Genomic DNA, 17,615 nt, shown 5'->3' with positions numbered 1-17,615 from the left:
ATACGGAACGCAAAAAACGGTTGTGTGAAAGACGGCTAAAAGGGACAAGAATAGGACATTTTTTTTGCGGGGCTACGGAACGGACATACTGATGCAGACAGCACACGGTGTGCTGTCTGCATTTTTTGCGGACCCATTGAAATGAATGGGTCCGCATCCTATCCGCAAAAGAAACAGAACGGAAACAAACAACGTTCATGTGCATGTAGCCTAAAAGCAATAAAATGGTTAATTTATGATTTGTGTCCAGGTACATTGGACATATCTGTGACCTGGTGTCCGACAAGCCTACGGATCCTCACTGCAAACCTATTGTCATTAAGAATGTCACCATCAGCCCGGTGCCGTGCTTCAACAAGCAGAGGAATGGCTGCCGGCCGTTCTGTGAGCTCCTCATTGGGGAAACGCGGATCTTCAGCACAATGCAGGACTATGAGAGGATGAAGTGAGTGACAGGCGGCAATGACTATGTATTCTGGCTCTGGTTTTCTGTACTAGGCCTAGCGGCCATCATTTAAAATAAATGTATTTCTTAGTGGGGAGGTGAGCACTTGCATGCCGAGCACCACTTTTGACCATCTCTATAGAGTTTAGGGCTATGTATAAGGGGTCATTCAGACGGCCGTATGCTATCCGCAAAAATGCGGATCAGTTTTTTTGCGGATTAGATGCTGACCTATTCACTTCTATGGGGCCCTTTTCTATTCCACGGGTTCCGCAAAACAAATGAAACATGTCCTATACTTGTCCGTGAAAATCAGGACATGGCCCCATTGAAGTCTATGGGTACGCAAAAATACTGAATGCTATCCGTTTTTTTGCGGATCCGCAAAAAAACGGATAGCATTCAGTATTTTTGCAGAAAGCATACGGCCGTCTGAATGAGCCCTAACACTGAGTGAAATGCTGTTTACATGAAGTGATTTCCAATAAGTGAGAGCAGGGAAGCCATATTGATGAATTCATATTTCATAAAGGCTTCTGCTGCTCATAAATCATAAACCTTCAGACATTCAGATCCATTAAGATAATGCAACATCCAACGAAACGCAGCTCGTATAAATCTAACAGAATGAAAAGTATGAAATTGGAGACATACAGAGGTACAGTGGGCCCCGTGGACCTCATCTAATCGATATGCTAGAACACTTAATACTATATTATGGGAAAACCCCTGTAACTTTACCTTTGTATCTTAAGGTCTCTTTCACACTAGTGTGTTCCTTGCGGGAATCACGCTCCGTGTGAGAGAGGGATCGTGTGTTCTAGGAAGCCCGCGGCATTATCATGATTGATAGCCCTAAGTTAGATTATATCTTGTGCTCCAACCACACCAAGAGCTGCAGCGAAAAAAAACCTGTGGGCTACCATACAAAAATTTAGCTATAACACCAAATGCAGTGCATACTAGAACCAATTATTTATTAACGTCAGGCTACTATACAGAGGCTGTTTTACCCAGTTGTCAGACATTAATTGACCACACAATTTTGAGAAGTTTCGGAATCCGTCCAAGAGCAGCTCCCGCAGTGGTGTGCCTCCTTGTATTACATCTGTCTGGCCGCCTGCAGCTTCCCCCAGCATAATGAGCTGTTGGATTCTACAGAACCAGCATGGGTCAGCAAAAATAAAAAAAATTATAAAAAGACTTACTGCAGCTTTTGATGTAACTGGAGTATTAGATACAACTGAAAATAAGTAAAGAAAAGTATTTGTGAAGTTACTCAACATTGTGTGGATATAAACTGTAAAGATGACTGATAGATGTCTCTCTTAACCCTCCATACACATGCATGCTGGGCTCGGAGGAGTGTGCATGTATTCTGAATGGAGAGAAGGTACTAAGCCGCTTTTAGACACCCCTGGCAGTGGCTTATCCCGCTAAAAACAAAATGATCGGACACATTAAAATGAAGATTCAGAAGACCACCATACAAATGAGGTGGTCGTCCAGTCCTGCCAAAATCGCCGGGTTCGCCCCCAATCTACATCTAATGTATATGGCCAGCTTAAGCTATGTAATCGTAAGATATAATAGGACACAGGGGTTGCCATGTTCAGTTTTCCCATTTATGTTGTAGAGAGTATCGTGTCCAAGAAGGAAAAGTGGTGTTTCCTCTGGGAGTCACCGTCCATGGAGATGTTGTGATTTCCATTTATCACATGAGGTCAACAATTGGAGGAAGACTACAAGCCAAGGTAAGAGGGCTATGTTATCTAGGCAAAGGAATCTGTCCTTTACCCTGGAAAAAGGCTACGTTTACACTCGCGTTTTGGCTTTCCGTTTCTTAGATCCGTCCAGGGCTCTCACAAGCGGTCCAAAACGGATCAGTTTTGCCCTAATGCATTCTGAATGGAAAAGGATCCGCTCAGAATGCATGAGTTTGCCTCCGTTCAGTCTCCATTCCGCTCTGGAGGCTGCCTGCAGCGTTTTGCTGTCCGCCTGACGAAGCGGAGCCAAACGGATCCGTCCTGACACACAATGTAAGTCAATGGGGACGGATACGTTTTCTCTGACACAATCTGGCACAATAGAAAACGGATCCGTCCCCCATTGACTTTCAATGGTGTTCAAGACGGATCCGTCATGGCTCTAGAAGACATAATACAACCGGATCCATTCATGACGGATGCAGGCGGTTGAATTATTGTAACGGAAGCGTTTTTGCAGATCCATAACGGATCCGCAAAAAACGCTAGTGTGAAAATAGCCTAAATCGTTTAGTTGTTGTAGCTACTATATTACCAACACATTGATAATTGGCCATATCTTCACCTTTTACAATCTTAATTTTTCAAACTTTTGAAAAATTTATACTTATTCATTTTTTTATATATCTTCATAGACATTAGAGCTCAGTTTTATAAATACAAGCTCCAAATTCCCTCCAAAGACAGTGGAAAATTATAAAATACTTGCTACCTGTTGCCACCATTAGAGGGAACTTCTATGCATTTACATTGCACTCAGTGATAAGACAGTATGCAGTAAGCATCCTCTAGTGGTGGCTTCAGGCAGCCAGAATGGTATTATTTATGTCTACACAGGGGATTTGGAGCTCTGTATCAGAAAAAACTGAGCTCTGTCTGCCATAAAGATATCTTACGAAATGAATTAGCTCAAAATATTGAACCTGATAACTACATAGTGGTAACTGGGGACATTCGCTGCAAGTATTACGAATATTTTACAAATAGTCTGTATGGATGATAAGAGCAAAAAAAATAAAAAAGAAACATCAGCGCTTACAGTGTAGTTAAAGGTCAGCTGCATGTATTCTGTGTGGCCTTTTTATCTGTGTCTTCTTATTCCAGATGACAAATACTCAGATTCTGCAGATACAGTTTCATACTGGATTTATAGCACTCGGCACAACAGTGTTAAAATTTACAAAGTGAGTATGAAGCTAAAAGAAGTTGTATAAGGCTACTTTCACACTTGTGGCAGAGTGATCCGGGAAGCAGTTCCATCGCCGGAACTGCCTGCCGGACCCGGCAAAACGTATGCTAACTGATGGCATTAGTAAGACTGATCAGGATCCTGATCAGTCTGAAAAATCCACTGCAATACCGGATCCGTCTTTCCTGTGTCATCCAGAAAAACGGATCCGGCATTCATTTTATTCACCTTTTTTTCAGTCTGTGAATGCGCAGACCGGAAGGACGGATCCGCCATTCAGGCATGTGTTCAGCTTTTTTGGCCGGAGATAAAACCGGAGCATGCTGCCTCCTGATCAGTCAAAAAGACTGAACTGAAGACGTCCTGATGCATCCTGAACGGATTGCTCTCCATTCAGAATGCATGGGGATAAAACTGATCAGTTCTTTTCTGGTATAGAGCCCCTAGGATGGAACTCAGTGCCGGAAAAGAAAAACGCAAGTGTGAAAGTAGCCTAACAGTGTTATTATCATGTCCTTGAATAATCTAAAGGGGTTCTCCACAAATTTGTCTTAATGTTTTTTCTTGGATAGTTCCTATAATGCCTCATTCACACGTCAGTGTTTTCCATCAGTGATTGTGAACCAAAACCAGGTGCGCCTCTAAACACAGAACAGGTGCAGATCTTTCCCTTATACCTCATGTCTGTGGAGGCTCCAATCCTGGTTTTGGCTCGCAATCACTGATGGAAATCACTGACGTGTGATTGAGGCTTAAGTCTAAATCTGTATAGGAAGCAGAGTGGCTAGGCAGAAGAGCAGATATGGATATAGCATGCAGAGGCTCCAAAGCATCATTCCTCATGGGTCTCCTGGTCATTGCATTAGTACTTCTCTAGGCTCACCTACCTCATATCACTGTCGGGGGAGCTCTTGCACGTTCAGAAGCCCCGTCTGCTTCCTAGTTGGTGCATGCTGGATGCACTGTATATAGAAAAAAAAGCTCCTCCTGTGCAGGAATGATCACCCTGTAATAATTCCCCCCTCCCATACCATGGTTTGTATTTGTTGTAATCACTTGTTTTTTATTGCATTGCATTGATCATATAAGTCATATAAACCCATAAACATTTTCCATTTGAGTCCATTAACAATTTTGTAGCATTTAGCTTCGGTGGCTTTCATGCTAGCAAGATGCAGGATGCCATTCAGTGCCAAGTTACCTGACGGCTCGTCTCCAGCTGCTGAAGAGGAGACAGAGGGGATGGTGACGAGCCGTCAGAACGGCATTCGGCAGCTTACTAAAGTTTTTAATGGAAACCATTAAGTAAGTACTTTTCATGACATAAATGATGCAATGCAATGTGATTAATGGTGTACATGCCTTTAACAGCAGAGGCCGTCCCTTTTATCTTCTAGGCCTATTACATTAGACATGCCTTCTACCCTGGTTGTTACACCAGAGAATCACTTCCTGTGGGCACATGCCTGCAGCAGCCATATAGAGCAGCCTGTTTAAAGCTTCCTTCACACTGAATTTTCTTATGTGACATGCATTTTATGGTATTTATGCAAGGTTTTTTTAAGTGGTGTTTGCTACGCTTGCTACGGTTTTTTTTTTGTTGCAAACCGTGTGTTTTTAAACTGGAAAGCATGTATGCCCTTCTGATGTCACTTCATCTGTAGAACATAATAAAAAACCCAATATGAAATCCTCTTTAAAAAAAACTACACATATTGACACATGCATTTTATGAAATATGGATATCTATGGCACAAGTGAGCAAAAGATGCCATAGCCAGAGCATGCGGCAATTTTTCTATGTGCATTCCGTATTTTGCAGAACGGAGCAGTTGGCCCCTAATAGAACAGTCTTATCCTTGTCAATAATGAGGACAATAATAGGACATGTTCTATTTTTTTGCGGAACAGATAAACGGAATGCATACAAATAAGTAAGGGGCTCATGTTCCGTTTTTTTTGCGGACCCATTGAAATAAATGGTTCCGCACACGGAAGTTACTCCGTGTGCATTTTGTTTCCGTACGTCCGTATTTCCGTTCCACCAAAAAAATAGAACATGTCCTATTATTGTCTGCATTACGGACAAGGATAGTACTGTTATGTTAGGGGCCAGCTGTTCCGTTGCGCAAAATACGGAATGCACACAGACGTCATCCGTTTTTTTTGCAGATCCGTTTTTGCGGACTGAATGGTTCCGCATACGGTCCGTAAAAAAAACGGAATGGACGAAGAAAGAAAATATGTTCATGTGCATGAGACGGCTTACATCTGGATCTGGCATAAAAAAAAAAACACAACAAAAAACATCAAAAATGTGGCAAAAAACCCTTAGTCATCAATGTGTAATTCCAAATTTATACATCTGAATTATTTACATTAGAGAAGGTATATAACCTGTCCTCACATAATATTTCCCACAGCTGAAGGTTTGCAACAGTTGTAGGCCTCATGCACACGACCGTTGTTGTGTTCCGTTCCGCAAAATGGGGTTCCGTGATCAGTTTCCGTTTTTGTTTCCGTGTGTCTTCCTTTATTTTTGGAGGATCACCAGATATGAAGGAAAGTTAAAAAAAAATCTAAGTCAAGTTTGCCATGCAAATGATAGGAAAAATACGGATGCGGACGCGGATGACAATCTTGTGTGCCTCCGCGTTTTTTCACGGTCCCATTGACTTGAATGGGTCCGCGAACCGTTTTCCGTGAAAAAAATAGGACGGGTTATATTTTTTGGACGGACTGGAAACACGGATCACGGACGCGGATGGCAAACGGTGCATTAGCCGAGTTTTCAACGGACCCATTGAAAGTCAATGGGTCCGCAGAAAATCACGAAAAGCGGAACAACGGACACAGAATAAAACAACGGTCGTGTGCATGAGGCCGTATCCAGTTTAGACAATGTTCTGTGAACTAAACACCCTTTGCAGCACAGATCCTGATAAACTATGACAATGTGTCAGTACAGGATGGAGTGCAAACTGTTTAGTTCCCAGAGGAACACAAAGCTATGGGAAGTTTTAGGAAAAAAACACATCAAAATTCAGTGAGAACACGAGCTAAACGCAGTCATCATGTTTTAACCATGTGAACTAATTTTCTGCTTTGTAGACCAGAACTTGATGCTTGTGACTCCCCAGACAAATACCCTCAGCTGTTTCATGTCACCCTGGACATTGAGATTGAAGCCACCGACAGACAGACAGACCTCACCCCTCCATGGGAGAATTTTATATCTAAAGATGTGAACCCTAGTATCCTGTTCTCATCCCAGCAGGAGCAGCAGGACGCATTGGCTGTGGCTGGTAAGCAGTGGAGCAGGGGTTAATCTTACCAAACCAAGAGTCTTCTGTTCTCATCTGTAGAAATCAACTTTCTGTATAATTTGTGCCCACTTGAAACAGGCAAGGCTCCTGTAGAGCAACCTCAAGACAACATGAAGAATTCCGGACAGGGGGCCTTCTTCTCCTCCTTGAGCTGGCAAGGTATGATCTGTAAAATGAAGCAGCCGCATGTTGGCAATTTTCTTCTGCATCAAAAGATTCTTTACATTCTTAGGGCTCATGCACACGACCGTTGTGTGCACCCGTTGGCGTTGTGCCGTTTTCCGTTTTTTTCACGGACCCATTGACTTTCAATAGGTCCGTGGAAAAAACGGAAAATGCACCGTTTTGCAGCCGCATCCGAGATCCGTGTTTCCTGGCCGTGAAAAAAATATGACCTGTCCTATTTTTTTCACGGCCAATGGTTCACGGACCTATTCAAGTCAATGGGTCCGTGAAAGAACACGGATGCACACAAGATTGGCATCCGTGTCCGTGATCCGTGGCCGTAGGTTACTTTTTATACAGACGGATCCGAAGATCAGTCTGCATAAAAGCTTTTTCATAGCTGAGTTTTCACTTCGTGAAAACTCAGAACCGACAGTATATTCTAACACAGAGGCGTCCCCATGGTGATGGGGACGCTTCTAGTTAGAATACACTACAAACTGTGTACAAGACTGCCCCCTGCTGCCTGGCAGCCCTGATCTCTTACAGGGGGCCGTGATCAGCACAATTAACCCCTTCAGGTGCGGCACCTGAAGGGGTTAATTGTACTATCATATCCCCCTGTAAGAGATCAGGGCTGCCAGGCAGCAGGGGGCAGTCTTGTACACAGTTTGTAGTGTACACAGTTTGTAGTGCGGCCCCCCCCCCCCCTCTATTGTAATAATAGGTTGGTGGCCAGTGCGGCCCCCCCTCCCTCTATTGTAATAATTCGTTGGTGGCACAGTGTGCGCCCCCCCCCCTCCCTCTATTGTAATAATTCGTTGGTGGCACAGTGTGCGCCCCCCATCGGCCCCCCCTCCCTCTATAGCATTAACAACATTGGTGGCCAGTGTGCGGCCTCCCATCTCCCCCCCCCCCCCCCCCCCCCCTATCATTGGTGGCAGCGGAGTTCCGATCGGAGTCCCAGTTTAATCGCTGGGGCTCCGATCGGTAACCATGGCAACCAGGACGCTACTACAGTCCTGGTTGCCATGGTTACTTAGCAATAGTACAATAGTAGAAGATTCATACTTACCTGCTGGTGGCTGCTGCGATGTTCGTGTCCGGCCGGGAGCTCCACCTACTAGTAAGTGACAGGTCTGTGCGGCGCATTGCTAAATGAACTGTCACTTACCAGTAGGAGGAGCTCCCGGCCGGACACAGACATCGCAGCTCCCAGGTAAGTATGAATCTTTTACTATTGTACTATTGCTAGTAACCCGCTGCCACCAATGATCGGGGGGGGGTTAGATGGGAGGCCGCACACTGGCCACCAATGTTGTTAATGCTATAGAGGGAGGGGGGGCCGATGGGGGGCGCACACTGTGCCACCAACGATTTATTACAATAGAGGGAGGAAGGGGGGGGGCGCACACTGTGCCACCAACGAATTATTACAATAAAGGGAGGAAGGGGGGGGCGCACACTGTGCCACCAACGAATTATTACAATAGAGGGAGGAGGGGGGGGCGCACACTGTGCCACCAACGAATTATTACAATAGAGGGAGGAAGGGGGGGGGCGCACACTGTGCCACCAACAAATTATTACAATAGAGGGAGGAGGGGGGGGGGGTGCACACTGTGCCACCAACGAATTATTACAATAGAGGGAGGAAGGGGGGGGGGGGCGCACACTGTGCCACCAACGAATTATTACAATAGAGGGAGGAAGGGGGGGGGGGGCCGCACTGGCCACCAATGATATTCAAACTGGGGAGGGGGGGTCTGCCCCCTGCTGCCTGGCAGCCCTGATCTCTTACAGGGGGATATGATAGTACAATTAACCCCTTCAGGTGCGGCACCTGAGGGGTTAATTGTGCTGATCACGGCCCCCTGTAAGAGATCGGATGCTGCTAGGCAGCAGGGGGCAGTCATGTACACAGTTTGTAGTATATTCTAACTAGAAGCGTCCCCATCACCATGGGAACGCCTCTGTGTTAGAATATACTGTCGGAAATGAGGTTTCACGATCTAACTCATATCCGACAGTATATTCTAACATAGAGGCGTTCCCATGGTGATGGGGACGCTTCAAGTTAAAATATACCATCGGATTGGAGAAAACTCCGATCCGATGGTATAAAAGGGACTACAGACTTTACATTGAAAGTCAATAGGGACGGATCCGTTTGAAATGGCACCATATTGTGTCAACGTCAAACGGATCCGTCCCCATTGACTTGCATTGTAATTCAGGACGGATCCGTTTGGCTCCGCACGGCCAGGCGGACACCAAAACGACTTTTTTTTCATGTCCGTGGATCCTCCAAAAATCAAGGAAGACCCATGGACGAAAAAACGGTCACGGAAAAACGGGACCCGTTTTTGCGGACCGCAAAAAAATACGTTCGTGTGCAGGAGGCCTAAGGCTCATGCACACAAAAATATTTTCTTTCCGTGTCCGTTATATGTGAAAGCATTCACTTCAATGGGTCCGCAAAAAAAACTGAAGTTACTATGTGTGCATTCTGTTTCCGTATGTCCGTATTTCCATTCTGCAAAAAAAATAGAACATGCCCTATTATTGTCTGCATTACGGACAAGGATAGGACTGTTCTATTAGGGGCCAGATGTTCCGTTCCGCAAAATACGAAATGCACACAGATGTCATCCGTATTTTTTTGCGGATCCGTTTTTTGCGGATCGCAAAATACATACGGTTGTGTGCATGAGGCCTTAGGCTGAAAACACTGGTGCATGGCGTCCTGATACACTGTAACGAACCACACCTTTATGTCGGTTGGACATGAATAGGCTACATTTCTGCATCTGGCTGCAGTGTTTGCTTTGAATGACTACAAGCTGATATTTTTTTCGATTGGTCTTTATTAAAAATGTATAGTCGTTTTATTAGTACAGGGGTTACAAATCAGTGTGTTTGCAGAGTATCACTTCTCAGTCCCATCAGCTGACAGCTCATGTGAAGCTTTATCTCTGATCTCCTGACCTCATAACATTCATTAATTCAATTTGCGGGCCGCAGCACGGCCACGGGGCGCACACATTAGTGTACAAGAGGCCTAAAGCTTCTGCTAAGGTAAGCCCATAAGGGTCAATTCACACGTCCGTAATTTGGGTCCGCATTCGTTCCGCAATTTGCGGACCCATTCACTTTCAATAGGGCTCGAACGGATGCAAATCCACATTTCCTGGATCCGCATCTGCATTTTCGGGATCCGTTTTTTTCGGGATCCGCAATTTCGTTCCTGAAAAAAATAGAACATGTCCTATTCTTGTCCGCAATCGCGGACCAGAAAAGGCATTTTCTATTATAGCGTCTGTGATGTGCGGATCCGCAAATTGTGGATCGCACATTGGAGGTGTCCGTGTTTTGTGGATCCGCAATTTGCGGATCCACAAAACACTTACGGACGTGTGCTACGACTCTCTGCAAAATATTCAGTAAATTTCTCAAGTGTTACATGCAGATTTGTTGGGTATTCGCTGTAGATTTCACCAAAATCTGTGGTTAAAATCTGCAGCATAAGTTGACGTACTCCAGATTAAGGCCTCATGCACACGACCGTTCCATTTTGTGCTTTCCGCAATTTGCGGATCGGAACAGGCGGCCCATTGTAGAAATGGTCTATTCTTGTCCGCAAAACGGACAAGAATAGGAACGGAGCAACGGATGCGGACAGCACACGGAGTGCTGTCCGCATCTTTTGCGGCCCCTTTGAAGTGAATGGGTCCGCACCCGAGCCGCAAAAACTGCAGCTCGGATACGGACCAGAACAACGGTCGTGTGCAAGAGGCCTTAGACTGAGCTCAGCTGTAGGCACAGCAGCAGCCATGTTCACTGGTAGTAGGGCCGGAGGGCGGGCACTGCTATAGTTCCTGTGCATGGTGTTCCCGATGCTGTAGAGCTGCCCTGTGCACATGGTGTGTGCATGTAGATTGCAATCCGGTGCTTCAGAGCGTTGTGCTGAATGGTCCGGCAGCCTGTCCTGCGCTTGTGAATGGCAGGGAAAAGTCTGATACGTGTTGATATATGTCAGACTTTTTTCAAGGGGTAAAATGGCCTGAACAGGCGTCTGACGCTTGTACAGGTGTTACTGCGGCCGCTGTTTCGTTGCGGATTAAATCTCCTCCAATTAAATGAACGGAGACTGGAAATCTGCAACAAAAAGTTTGTGTTCTGTTCTATTAGAGCGCAGGTATTGACACTTTTCATCCCCATAAGCTAACATAGGGGATGTCTTTAACCATAGGGTTCGGCTACGTGGCTATCTTGGTCACGTGACCCCTGTTCTGCCCAAGAATCAGTGGGATCACAGTGTAACAATGCTAGCATAGAAATTAATGAGGTCGCAGCGCGGTCTGCACGTTTGCAGTGACACCAAAATTGCTAAAAATCCAACACTACTGGATTCAAATGAGGATTAGCCCCGTTGTCGTGTAATGTGGTAATCTGGGTTGTTTTCCCACCTGAAATAAGTGATATAGGATTTTCCCTGCCATGTTCACGGCAAAAAAGAACAGAGAAAAAAGAGGAAGTTAATTCAGACCCGTAGGGATCACGGAGTATCCCAAAGGAATGAAAAATCGGGGCGCCGACAGGGGTGGTGGAAAAAGGAGAAAGAGAATGTGAGGGAGAGGGAGGGGAAGGCAGCTCCAGAAAGTGTTTGTGATTACAGACACTTAACAAGATAGTATATACGTGTGTAGGGTGATATATCTGCCGTGTTGAACAGAGTCAAACACTTGCAGTAAAGACCCCAAAGAAAAAATGAGGGAAAACGAGCGCCAAACCCTGTGTCAAAGAACAGTTGAAAAATAAAAAATGAAATAAGAGTAGAAGGCACCAATTGCAGTGATAACTACTATGTTGCACAAAATATATCATAAAGCATTAGAGTGGAGTAAGGATGATGGGTACTCCGGATGGAAAACCTGGATATACAAGGCTAGTAGAAAAGGGACCGACTAAAACCATGTAAGCATAGTAAAAATAATAATATAGTAAAAATAATATAAATAGTATAGTAAAATTTGTGTAAACAGTGTGGAGTGCCCCTTACTACAGTTACACACAGATGAATAAATAAAACTCACTTCACTGGGGGGTAGTCATCAGGATAAGCATAATACACCTGTGACTTGAACCCCCCCGGCCAGGATCACATGTAGAATCGTAGTGATGGAAGGCAGCAAAAATCCAGTGCTTCTGATCAATCACCTTTAATATGCATATGTGGCTCGACGCGTTTCGGGGACAACAATTCCCCTTCCTCAGGAGCATTACATAACCAAATGACAATAAAGTAAAAGAATTTATACCTTGATAACCCTGAAAAGGGCGCAATTTTCAAAAGACCGGAAGTGGTATGACGCCGCTTCCGGTATTTGGAACGCATATGCGTACCATATACAAATAAAGCATCTTGAATAATAGTGGTAAAACATCAAGTAATGTAGTGTGTAATACAAAACGAGCTAGATATATCCAGAGTTGCCCTTTGTATGGAAGAACTATGTCTAGCAACTCAGATATATCGGACCGGAAAAGCCCCTGACTTCCGCTCTGTGGACCGCAAAGAGATGCGCTCCACCAGGGACCAGAGACGGGGGTCCGGTGGCAATATCTACAAATACTACAAGTTCCTCTATCTAACCGTGGGGATTACTTGCCGGAATATTCAAAAGTCCTGTGAATTGTTGCGTCGGGACAGGACGCTCCGGGCCGGAAGTGTACCTGACTTCCGCTCTGTGGAACGCACCTAATGCGCTCCAACAGAGACAGGAGCCAGGGTTTCCGTTCCGTGACATCAAGGCTCCGGCGGAACGCACAGTGCGGGTCAAAAAAGACCCATGATGTTTAGCAATCTCCTTTGGCATTAATTGCTAAACATCATGGGTCTTTTTTGACCCGCACTGTGCGTTCCGCCGGAGCCTTGATGTCACGGAACGGAAACCCTGGCTCCTGTCTCTGTTGGAGCGCATTAGGTGCGTTCCACAGAGCGGAAGTCAGGTACACTTCCGGCCCGGAGCGTCCTGTCCCGACGCAACAATTCACAGGACTTTTGAATATTCCGGCAAGTAATCCCCACGGTTAGATAGAGGAACTTGTAGTATTTGTAGATATTGCCACCGGACCCCCGTCTCTGGTCCCTGGTGGAGCGCATCTCTTTGCGGTCCACAGAGCGGAAGTCAGGGGCTTTTCCGGTCCGATATATCTGAGTTGCTAGACATAGTTCTTCCATACAAAGGGCAACTCTGGATATATCTAGCTCGTTTTGTATTACACACTACATTACTTGATGTTTTACCACTATTATTCAAGATGCTTTATTTGTATATGGTACGCATATGCGTTCCAAATACCGGAAGCGGCGTCATACCACTTCCGGTCTTTTGAAAATTGCGCCCTTTTCAGGGTTATCAAGGTATAAATTCTTTTACTTTATTGTCATTTGGTTATGTAATGCTCCTGAGGAAGGGGAATTGTTGTCCCCGAAACGCGTCGAGCCACATATGCATATTAAAGGTGATTGATCAGAAGCACTGGATTTTTGCTGCCTTCCATCACTACGATTCTACATGTGATCCTGGCCGGGGGGGTTCAAGTCACAGGTGTATTATGCTTATCCTGATGACTACCCCCCAGTGAAGTGAGTTTTATTTATTCATCTGTGTGTAACTGTAGTAAGGGGCACTCCACACTGTTTACACAAATTTTACTATACTATTTATATTATTTTTACTATATTATTATTTTTACTATGCTTACATGGTTTTAGTCGGTCCCTTTTCTACTAGCCTTGTATATCCAGGTTTTCCATCCGGAGTACCCATCATCCTTACTCCACTCTAATGCTTTATGATATATTTTGTGCAACATAGTAGTTATCACTGCAATTGGTGCCTTCTACTCTTATTTCATTTTTTATTTTTCAACTGTTCTTTGACACAGGGTTTGGCGCTCGTTTTCCCTCATTTTTTCTTTGGGGTCTTTACTGCAAGTGTTTGACTCTGTTCAACACGGCAGATATATCACCCTACACACGTATATACTATGTTCACGGCAAACCACACAAAAAGTTTCCTATGCATGCGATTGGAGTTGCAGAATCCCCATTCACATTCAATGGATGCGTTTTTTCACACGGAATACAAAATTAAATTCACATGGAAAAAATGGTCTGAACATTCCCTAATGATGTCATTTGGCCCCACGATTTCTTACATGAAGCTGAGTGGAGAGTATGAGGGAAGAGGGTGGTTAGGAGAGATTTTCTCAAAATATTTCTAGTGACTTTTTAAGTAGATTCCATTATGATTACAGCCTAGAAATGAGCAAACAAATGAAGTTTCTATAGCCATCACTTGACCTGATTGTGTAATGATAATTACAATTAGTAACAGCTTGCAAGCCACATGCAAGGGGCTATAGAGCCTGTCTTATGGTATTCCTGGATTTTCTCCTGCAGTAATTCCCCATTTTGGAAGCGTGTTCACATTACAGACCTTTACAATTGCATGCACTGAACCACAAGACGTCACTGACGGAATCTCATGCAGCAACTTGCCTAACCTTAGAGAAAGTTACATATAATGATATGATTTTTTTTGTTGTTCTATGCTCTTCTCCATTGATATCTTAGACCAGAAGTCAGACAAGGCCAGCTCTCATCCAGCCTCCGATGATCGGGCAGCCCTGGTCCATGAAGAGAGTGAGCCATCAGACGATGAACTTTTGTCCCTCTCCAGTCAGCACAGTAACACCAGTGGCGAAAAGCACCATGGAACCCCCAAACACAAAAAAGTCGATCCTCCGGCTCCTGCAGCGCCTCCAGAAGATGTGGATCTGCTCTGCTTAGATGGAAGCGGGGTGAATACAGCTCCATCTGAGCCAAAACCACCCCCTACTAACTCCGATCTTCTCAGTGACCTTTTTGGGGCAGCTCAGGTACCTGGAGATGCCATGTTCCAGGCAGGAGGCATAGGATCTGCTCACTCGACACCACGGCGATCTGCAGCGTCACCCTCTCCATCACCGTCTCCGAGAGTAGGGGAAGGTACATTGAACTTGCTATTTTCTTGGTTTGTGTAGGTCCAGGCATTATTTTTGGCCTTAGAAATAGCCACAAACCTCCTAATTATGTTCCTTGGCCTTCCTGATACAAAGCTCCAAACCCAATGCATAGTCATATAATGAAACAGTAAAATTCTGTCTACATTCAGCCACCACTAGGGGGAGCTTAGGAGCTTACTGTATTTAGATTGACTTCCATAGTAAAAAAAAAATATTATGTTCGTACATTTTTGGGAAAAAAGCAGCCATGTTTTTCTAATCCTATAAACCCCTTTATAGTATGTCCTTAGTCTCTTACATCCAATTGCTAAATTTCCATGGGTCAAAGCTGATATTTTGACCATCATACACATTTCAGTAATCATTTCTGAAGATCTTCTCAGCCATATTGTTAATTATTAGACGGTGTAGTGTAGTTAATTATTGTAGACTGAACTCAAGAAACATCTTTAACATTTGCAGCTTCCACCTTTGATCTATTTGGATCAAGCCCAAAGCAGCCAGGTCAAGACTTTCTTGGCTCCTTGCTGAGTGCGTCAAATGCCACCTCTGGAGACACATTTCTGCAACCCGCAAGGAGTCCCTCCCCCTCTCCGACCCCAGGAGGCCATGTGGATCCCTTTAACATGGGTAAGATGTCACTTTGTAATTCATATACGTTATTTAAAGCCAATGCCTCATGTATTTCATTCCAATTTCAGTATTTAGATTTCAGTCTGTAGAGGAGCCATAATGGGAGAGATTTATCAATCAAAAAGTTCCAACTGCCATTTTTACACTGCCTTTGCCAGTTTCCGAAATAGGGGTATGATGAGGGCTGGGTGTGGGAGGTTCCATCGGCCCTGGAACACTCATCATCATTTACCCCAGGACCTGGTGTACATAATGACTGAACTCAACGGCAGCTATGAGCTGGAGTAGATCCCCATCTGGCACGCGGGCTGTCGGAGGAGGCATTTCATTTATGCCTCGTCACAAATGAAATGTCTGCTCCGTCAGTGCAGGCCGCTCTTGATAAATAAGGGCTTGTTGAGTTCTGTTAAGTGTCTGTTTTTTTAAATGTAGCTTTTTATCACCTAAAACTATTTATTTATCACCTGTATATAAAGGCAGTGATGGCGGCCATATTGGAGTCGCACAGTTCCTTCCTGTACTGTCTGTATAGACTGTGCAGCAGAATGTGTGCTTTATGGCAGCTGCAATGAATGGGAGTCGGTTATTGAACCTAGTCACACTTCAGTGATTGTGAGCCAAAACCAGGAGTGGATCCTACACCGAGATATGGTATAATGGAAAGATTTTGCACCTGTTCTGTGTTTTTGACAGGTAACTGGTTTGGGCTCACCATTACTGATGAAAATCACTGAAATGTGAACTAGGCCTTAGGCCCCTTTCACACGAGCGTGACGAATGAGGTCCGGATGCGTTCAGGATGCGTTCAGTGAAACTCGCACCATTTTGCAAGCAAGTTCAGTCAGTTTTGTCTGCGATTGCGTTCAGTTTTTTCCGTGCAGGTGCAATGTGTTTTGATGCGTTTTTCACATGCGTGATAAACTAAAGGTTTACAAACAACATCTCTTAGCAACCATCAGTGAAAAACGCACTTGCTTCCGGATGCAATGCGTATTTCACTGAAGCCTCATTGACTTCATTGGGGCCAGGGCTACGTGAAAAACACAGAATATAGAACAGCAACGCAAAACTGATGCGTGATAAATATCGCTTATGTACACAGACCCATTGAAATGAATGGGTCAGGATTCAATGCGGGTGCTATGCGTTCACGTCACGCATTGCACCCGCACGGAAAACTCGCTTGTGTAAATGGGGCCTTAGGGCAACACCTGATTGTTAGAGACAGAGGAGCAGCAGTGGAGCTGCACACAGTATTAAATCTGTGTATCTGTTTCTGTAGCGTTACTGCCCTGTCTAATTTAGGTGTCCAGCAGTACAAGACAGGCCATTAAAATTCTTCCCCTGCTGACTCAGTCCAAGTCTACACAGCAAAGCTGACAGGTGAGCTGCAGCAGGCAGAAAATGAACACTTATTGTGTGAGCAAATCGAAGTACCTAAAGTGGACTTCAATCCGAATTTCAGGAAAAATTTGATTTGTCACAATGGCAAATTTCCTTGTGTTTCGTGGTAACTGAACAATTTTTCCTAAAATGGTGGATGAAAGTTAAAAAAATGATACTCGCCTCATCCACTTGGGCCGTCCGCTCCCTTTTTGGTTGAAAAAAAGCTGCAGGTCCTTTGGCAGGCTTTCTTCAGTCAAGACGGAAGCAGATGGCCTCTCTGCGATCAAGTGGATGAGGTGGGTATAATATTTTTTTTTAACCCCTAAGCAGCAGAATGTGAGTCACAGATGCCATGATAAGCACTGAATGCGGCATTTGAGGGGTTAAATGACAGGGGGGGTGGCGCGATCGCCGTTCCCCGTCACTGCGCCCACTCCATACAATGGAAAGTGATTTGTGACAAAGTACAGTAATTCGTCACAAATCGCATTTCTTGTCAAAATTCCGCCAAGCCGGCGAGTCAAATTTTTCAAAACTTCGTTCATCTCTACTTACAGGGGTTGAACCCCTTTAAGGCTCCATTCACACGTCCGCAAAATGGGTCCGCATCCGTTCCGCAATTTTGCGGA

At 44.7% G+C, this 17,615-nt stretch overlaps 1 protein-coding gene across 2 annotated transcripts in view; it reads left to right on the top strand.

Moving 5' to 3' along the window:
• The window catches only part of DNAJC6 (DnaJ heat shock protein family (Hsp40) member C6), a 50,801-nt gene that overhangs the window by 20,181 nt on the left and 13,005 nt on the right, over positions 1-17,615 (top strand). For both annotated transcript variants that reach the window (XM_040408211.1, XM_040408212.1), the window contains exons 7-13: positions 251-445; positions 2,082-2,199; positions 3,316-3,395; positions 6,512-6,705; positions 6,805-6,885; positions 14,537-14,950; positions 15,430-15,597. In XM_040408211.1, the coding sequence (XP_040264145.1) occupies positions 251-445; positions 2,082-2,199; positions 3,316-3,395; positions 6,512-6,705; positions 6,805-6,885; positions 14,537-14,950; positions 15,430-15,597 (1,250 nt within the window). The remainder of the gene's footprint in view (positions 1-250; positions 446-2,081; positions 2,200-3,315; positions 3,396-6,511; positions 6,706-6,804; positions 6,886-14,536; positions 14,951-15,429; positions 15,598-17,615) is intronic.

The sequence above is a fragment of the Bufo bufo genome, chromosome 9 (genome assembly GCF_905171765.1).
Source record: "Bufo bufo chromosome 9, aBufBuf1.1, whole genome shotgun sequence".
NCBI lineage: Eukaryota > Metazoa > Chordata > Amphibia > Anura > Bufonidae > Bufo > Bufo bufo.
Note: the sequence above shows the minus strand (reverse complement) of the source record. Positions and strands in the feature narration are given on the sequence as shown.